The sequence below is a fragment of the Petromyzon marinus genome, chromosome 30, assembly GCF_048934315.1.
Source record: "Petromyzon marinus isolate PM22_M1 ecotype Great Lakes invasive population chromosome 30, UKy_Petmar_22M1.pri1.0, whole genome shotgun sequence".
Classification (NCBI taxonomy): Eukaryota; Metazoa; Chordata; class Hyperoartia; order Petromyzontiformes; family Petromyzontidae; genus Petromyzon; species Petromyzon marinus.
The window spans coordinates 5,288,968-5,296,321 of NC_133696.1; the positions used below are offsets into that span (position 1 = coordinate 5,288,968).

Here is a 7,354-nt window from a genome sequence, read left to right on the forward strand (position 1 = left end):
CATCGCTCCTCCTTCTCCCAGGAGACTGCCCACTCCGTAATTATAATAAAACAAACTTAACGCCGCTGGTCACCCCCCCTCCCCGGCTCCCCACCATTGCCACCTCGGCAGCGATAACCCGATGGCGGACATCTACGGGGCCAACCTCTACAGCCGCCACCTGCAGCGTAGCCTGCGGGAGGAGCGCGGCGACCGGCAGGCGGTGGCGGAGCGAGTGCAGGCCCGGGCCGCCGGAGGGCTGGCCGTGGCGCGGCCGGCCCGTCCCGGCGACGGCGGCGGCGACGGCGCGGCGAGGACGACGAGAGGGCACGCGATGCACGGAGCTGGGGAGCTCGCCGGGGCCGCAGCCCTGGCGTGCCGCTCCATCCTCGTGTGCACGGGCGTGTACAGCCCCCACGCGCAGGTGCGTGCGTGACCCGAGTTGGTGCGCGCGCGCGTGCGTGACCCGAGCTCGATTGCCGCTCACGGCCGCCAGTGACGATCGTCTGAACCGGTCCTGGGCCTCGCCTTAGGTGGACTCAGCCTTGCGACGAGTGCCCGGAGTGTGGCGCCGCGGTTGGCGAGTCCTTAACTACCGTGGGTTCGATCTTGACCCTGACACCTGTATATTTGAAGTTTGCATGTCTCTCTCTCTCCCCGTGGTCGTCTGGAATTTTTTCTCTTGTTTTTCCTTCCACGTTGAGAATCGGCGCGCGTTTAGAGTATTCGGCTGCCATAAATTTCCACGCGATGAGCCACTTCGTCGAGCTATCATTTGTGATAGCTCGACGAGCGAGCTACGCAGCTCAGTGGGACTTTACCTGGTCAAATATATATTTAAAAAAATGGTTGCGTTTCATAGTTTAGAACGCTGGCACTTGGGAGACAAAGGTGGCCAGCCGTGCAGCTTGGCCGCACGTTGCCCACCCATCCCCTCAAGGGTTTTCTCACCGCGCGCTCCCTCCAGGTGCCGGCGGACCCGGCGGAGGCGGTGAAGGAGACGGTGTTCCACGGCCACCGCGACTTCCGCTTTGACCCGGAGCTCGTGGAGCCCACGTACACCGTGGCGGACGTCGACGCCGCCGTCGACCTCGTGTTCCGCGAGGAGAATTTCACCCTCGCTTGATCGAGCCGCTCGCCCCCCCCCCCCCTGCCCCCCCCCCCCCAATGTGCTGCCCCCAATGCTGCCCTCACGCTGCCCCCACCCTGCCCGCTCACACGAACCTCACGCTGCCCCACACGCTGCCCTAACCCTGCCCTCACATTGCCCACACGCTGACCTGGTGCTGCCCCCCACGCTGACCTGGTGCTGCCCCCCACGCTGCCCTCGCGCCGCTCCACACTGCCGTGGGCGACTTGGATGATCCGACGGCAGCATCCGGTTCCATCTCCACCCAGTCGCCCCCTACCGGCATACCGACGTCTCGGGCGCAGGCCGGGGCTGCGTTCACCCTCACGCCGCACAAAGACAGCTGCCACTGGAGAGGTCCCCCCTGGGCCCCCCCTGGGCCCCCCATGGGCCCCCCCTGGGCCCCCCCTGGGCGAGACTGCGGTCTCTGCAGCGAGGGCGTTGGAACGGTCGAGATGACGTCACGCGCCGAGGCCTTTAGCCCGAGCGTCGCCAAAGAAACGCAAACCCCTCGTCCAAGGTTGGCGGTGGGAGCGAGCGAGCGAGGGAGCGAGCAATTCTGGCGCGGCAGGCGCTCGTTCTTGTCGCATCGAGAGCCGCTGTGATCCTCGCCGAACACCGGAGAGCCCCCCCCCACCCCCCGCCCCCCCTACAGTGGCACGCCGAAGGCCGTCGGCCGAGTGAGCGCACGCCGAGCCCTATCGCGTCGTCTCCCCGCGTAAGCGACGAGACGTTGCGGGGTCCCGGGTTTCGTTGGAAGAAGAAGCTTGAAACAAACGTGGAACCCCCTCCCCCCCCCCCCCCCCGTGTGGTGATGATGTCCCGAAGGCTCGGACAAGCGACGAGGAGGGCGAAGAGGTTCCGTCTCCTTGATGTTGTCCATCGTTCTGCCGCGCTTGGCGCGTTAAGCGTCGCCGCAGCTGAGAGCGGCGACGTAGCACGGTTGGCATGGGCCCCCCCCCCCGGTGCAAGAAATGAAATGTTTGGGGGGGGGGGTGGGGAGTTCCTTTGCCTAAATTTCCCCAACCGCGCCCCCCTCTAGCGTAACCCCCCCCCTCCCTCTCCGGCCCGTGAACCCCAGAGTGCGGTTGCACCGCATGCCCGCTCGTCGCTCGCTCGCGCCACTGGGCGCTGGCTGGCCCTACCCAGCGCTCGGCAGGGCTACCGGGCGGGCGGGGAGGAGGGGGTCAGTGAGAGCCGTTCCCACGTGGAGCCCCGCGTGTCGCGGAGCCACGGTTTCGCCTCTCGTCGCTACGATGTTAATTTATGCGCATGCGTCACGCGTGCACGTGTACATACAGACGTGTATATCTGTCCGCTGCTAGACGAGCTGTATATTTTCGCATGCGCATCAACCGCACCCGCACGCCCCACCACCACCAGCAGCACCAGCAGCACCCCAAGTCGTTGCCTTGCGCTTCTCTCCGTCCGTTCGTTTGGGGACTCCGCAAGGCGATGGTGCTGCCAACGCGACGAAGCGCCGTGCCTCTACGCACGGCCGCCGCGAGACCGACAGCTGAGCGGTCGCACACCTTTTTGGCTCTGCTACGCCAACGTCCGTTGATACAAACTGTGCACGTTGCTGCACGTTGCTGCACGTCGCTGCACGTCGCTGCATGTGTGTGCGGGCACGCGGGGAGCGGTGGCGGAGCGGTCGGCGCGCCGCGCTGCAATCCCGCCGTCCCGAGTTCCACTCCCGCTCACGGCCACCAACGCCAGTGACGATTATCTGTACCTGTCCTGGACCTCCCTTGGGTCGACTCGGCCTCAAATGAGTGCCGGGTGCGGTGTGTAAACATCGCCACTGGGGAGACAAAGGCGGCCGGGCGTCGTCTTGGCCAACCCCCACCCCATCGCGCGCCACAGTGTCGGCCTTCATAGGCGCTCGCTCACAGCACTTGCCCCCAACGGTCTGCTAAGGCTATACGGGGGAGTTTTAATCTTCGTCAAAGTGAGTCGATTCTTTCCTCGTGCGCGTCGTGTGCGCGAGATGGGGAGTCACGGGCACGCCTCGTGCGTTTGTTTTACGTTCCTCGTGCTGTATTTGAAAGTTCTCCGCGCACATTCGTCGTCTGGTGACGGTGCAACAACAAGCACGAACCACTGTGACTCGAGCATGTGTCTCTCTCTCTCTCCCTCCTTCCCGTGCGCGCCGTGGCTGTAGCGCCCTTTGCGTTCCTCGTTATTTATAGACGCGCGTGATCCGTGTTCGGACTTTACTTGGCTCGGGTGTTTTATATCGTTTTAACCGCACGGAAGCAATACGGGCAACCCGCACTCCCCTGCGGATGTACTCGCATCAAGCCTGACGAATTAAAATGTTCCCATCCGAAACGACGCGAGCGGTGTTCGCTCCGTGTGGATTTCTGCCAGGAGGAGTATTTGTCGAGTTTGTAAAACTTGACGCCTCTCAATAACCCGCGATGTCCGTGACAACCCCCCCCCACCTCTCGCCTCCTTTCTCAACCCCACCCTTCAAGAGCACCTCCCAACAACAGCAGCTGCTTTGCATTATTAAATGATCGTCATCATCATCATCGTCGTCGTCATGATCAGCCAGATATTCACTGCTGTGTGAAAAGGTGGCAGCTTTTCACGGCGTCTCCAGCCCTCGCGGCCCATCTAAACTCGCCAGCAGTGATGCGACTGTGCTCATCGAGGAACGGACCCCTACAACGTGCGTAAGGACGCAATGCCCCGATACACAATAACGAAATTGACATCAAAGCCACGACGATGCACTCCCGCGCTCCTCCTGACAGCGGTTATCTGGGCTCGACCACCTGAATCTTAACATTGGAGTCGTCGCTCTGAGTCGACATGAGTCGCACGCACGATGGGAGTAGAAGACCGCTCGTGTCACTGCTGCCTCTGAATTTCAGGTGAAAAAAAAATACAGCAGGCGGAATTGCCTGCTGTATTTTTTGTTCACCTGAAGACGATTGCTTGTGTTGCGATCGAAACGTGATTTTTTTTTAAAAATTCATTTTCTGTCTACGTGACTTTACCGAAAGACCCAAAGAGTGTGAATTCCTGCAGTCAGGAAAGCTGTTAAGTCAACATTAAACCAATATAATGCTCTGGGTATTTTCAGTTTCTTTGATGAGCGGTTATCCTGGAGGAATCCGATGAGCTTATGAAGCTTTTTTCCATAGATGTCCACATGGCCAAAGGCTCCAAGCAGCCAGCAACAAACAGCAAATATATGCATATGTATGTTATGTTGAACTTCTTTCGCACCGTACGTAGCCAACCGTGCTAATCGGAGGTGCGGGGGAAGGACCAGAAAAGTGCTGTAATGGTTAACAGTCCACACGTTTAAATTTTGATTTAAAGCTTTCGTGACTGCAGTGATTCATATTCTTGGTTCTTTCGGTAAAGTCACGTTGGTTTTTCACACCTGATGATGACTGTTAGTGTTACAGTCGAAACGTCGTGAGAATTTTATTGTTTTATATATATTTTATTATTTTATCGTTTCCCTTTAACGTGACTTTACCGAAAGAAGCAAGAATATATAGTCAACACGTTTCTTGAACATCATTGGGCCTCCTTTGCCAGTACCAAAATATAATAATAGGGTTTCCCCCCCTTTTTTCTGGCAAGAAAACTGAAACTTTTTTTTACGAGGATTCATGTCTGCATTAACCACAATACTTGCAGTGAAAATGCAAACAAAAAACTGATAATATAACTGGCATTGTCCTTGATCGTGATTGGTCCACACCAGAGACAGCTTTCTTTAGAGCCTAGACTCAATTGGTGCTAGACCAGATGACGCCAAAAGGCGCCAGAAAAAAGGGGGGAAACCCTATTATTACGTTTCTTGAAATTAGAAATGTAGTTTTAACACGTAGGCTTTCACGACCAATATGCATAATCAATGTTTTTTTGGGTTAGATCGCATAAATATAAATGTGTCGTTAAACCCGCCACCACCCAACACAGCCAATTAGTAACGGTTTGTCACGTAAATAAAACATGCCGGTTAGTTACCAGTTCTGCACACCGGTGTGTTGGAAAGTAAACTCGCAACGTGTAATCACCAGCGAAACGCCGTACTGAAATTACATTTATATTTACACGATCTAACCCAAACAACCTTTATCATGGTTATTATTATAACAGCTGGGGGGGGTGGGGGTGATGGGGTGGTGACGATGGGAGGGAATTCCAAAGCTCAGCAGTGCGAGGGAACAAGCAGCCACAAGAGAGAGAGAGAGAGAAGTGGGGAGGCCTGCACTCAGCACCAAACAACCACCAGGTCCACAGCGCAACCACGACACAACAACAACCACGACACAACAACAACCACGACAACAACAACAACCACGACACAACAACAACCACGACACAACAACAACCACGACACAACAACCACGACACAACAACCACGACACAACAACAACAACCACGACACAACAACAACCCAAATCACCTCGACGACACTGCCAACGCGGTTGCCCCGCGACAACAGACGCCACAGCCAGGCCCCCCAAGTCACAACATGGTCACGGCTGGACAGGAATCAATTGTGTTGATCAGTCACCATCAGCACCGATCGACCTATTCACTCTGCACTTGCTGTTCGCCAGAGTTCTTCACTTTGGCCGATAAGACATCGTCGGCAGTGTGTGGGCCGCCGAACATTTGAAAACTTTGTTGGGGGTTTGACAGCAACACGACGATGATATGGGGGGGGGGGGTGATGCAAGTGGGCCCGCGGGCCCGCGGGCCTTGCAATGAAGAACGCCGATTGTACGTTGAACTTCTTTCGCACCGTACGTAGCCAACGGTGACAATCGGAGGCGCGGGCGGTAAGGGTACCAAAACTAAACACGAAACCCCCCTGCCCCCCCCCCCACAATCTTTTATATTTTGACTTGAAGCTTTCGTGACAGCAGGAATTCATATTCTCTGGGTCTTTCGGTAAATTTTGCTAAAGCCTGTTTTGTTTGGTGTGATTCTCTCTCCGTGTCCCCTGTTGTATCTGTGTTAGTTCCCGCCTACTTGTGTGTCTGTATATACATGTGGGGTTATGTGTTTCCTCTCGTAAATTTAGCTCTTCTGTACCTGATGATGGCTGCTTGTGTTGCAACCGAAACGTCGTACGCTATTATGTTATTTTATTATTTCTTATTTACACGTGACTTTACCGAAAAAAACAAAGAGTAATTCCTGCAGTCACGAAAGCTTCGAATCAAGTCTCTTTCGGTAAAGTCACGGAGATCGGTTGCAGTTGACCTCGGTCGCGTGCGCATCCAACGCGAAGCATTTGCAAAGTGCAAATAAACCGACGGCAAAGTGGCCACGGAAATTTACAAACATACATTGTGTCCTCTCTCCGCTATTTTTTTTTTCAGGGCTGAAGGGGTCGATGAGTGGAGTTTGATGTTGGATGGAGGAGGGGGTTTGCAGAAGCGGCTCTCTTCCGACATCACCCTCTGAGTCTTGGCGCCCCCATAGGGCCGGTCCCCCTCTCTGCTCTCTTGAATTCTCACCTCGCTAAACAAACTGTGTTAGAGGTCACATTAAGGATGCCCTCTGTATGTATGTTGAACCGCTGTCGCACCGTACGTAGCCAACCGTACAGACGGACTCACTAGAGTTTGTGTACTTGCCCAGAAGCCATAGAACGTTAGACCAATGTTGGTTAGGGTCAGGGCTAGGGTCTGGGTGGCTCGTGTGGTTAGGGTTTGGCTAGTGTGGTTAGGGCTATGGTATGGCTGGTGTGGTTAGGGCTAAGGTATGGCTGGTGTGGTTAGGGCTAAGGTATGGCTGGTGTGGTTAGGGCTAGGGTCTGGATGGCTGGTGTGGTTATGGTCTGGCTAGTGTGGTTAGGGCTATTGTCTGTCTAGTGTGGTTAGGGCTATGGTATGGCTTGCGTGGTTAGGGCTAAGGTATGGCTGGTGTGGTTAGGGCTAAGGTATGGCTGGTGTGGTTAGGGCTAAGGTATGGCTGGTGTGGTTAGGGCTAGGGTCTGGATGGCTAGTGTGGTTAGGGTCTGGCTGGTGTGGTTAGGGCTCGGGTCTGGCTATTGTGGTTAGGGCTAGGGTCTGGCTGGTTGGTGTGGTTAGGGCTATGGTCTGGCTATTGTGGTTAGGGCTAGAGGGGAGAGATACACTATGGGGTAGCTTATTCTACCCGCTCACAGTTTTCCGCACCTCCACTTTACTAAAAGTGTTTTTTTTCTTCAGTGTGCAGTACTCTCATATGCGTGTCTTTCTCCTGGCATTGACACAGAGT

The 7,354-nt window shown here is 55.6% G+C and overlaps 1 protein-coding gene across 1 annotated transcript in view; it reads left to right on the top strand.

The window, feature by feature from the left end:
* HDHD5 (haloacid dehalogenase like hydrolase domain containing 5) overlaps nucleotides 1-6,437 on the top strand; it is a 29,193-nt gene extending 22,756 nt beyond the window's left edge. Inside the window, exons 8-9 of the mRNA XM_032963327.2 lie at nucleotides 112-403; nucleotides 947-6,437. Coding sequence (XP_032819218.1) covers nucleotides 112-403; nucleotides 947-1,105 — 451 coding nt within the window. The 3' untranslated portion in view covers nucleotides 1,106-6,437. The remainder of the gene's footprint in view (nucleotides 1-111; nucleotides 404-946) is intronic.
* Nucleotides 6,438-7,354: the final 917 nt, after the last annotated feature.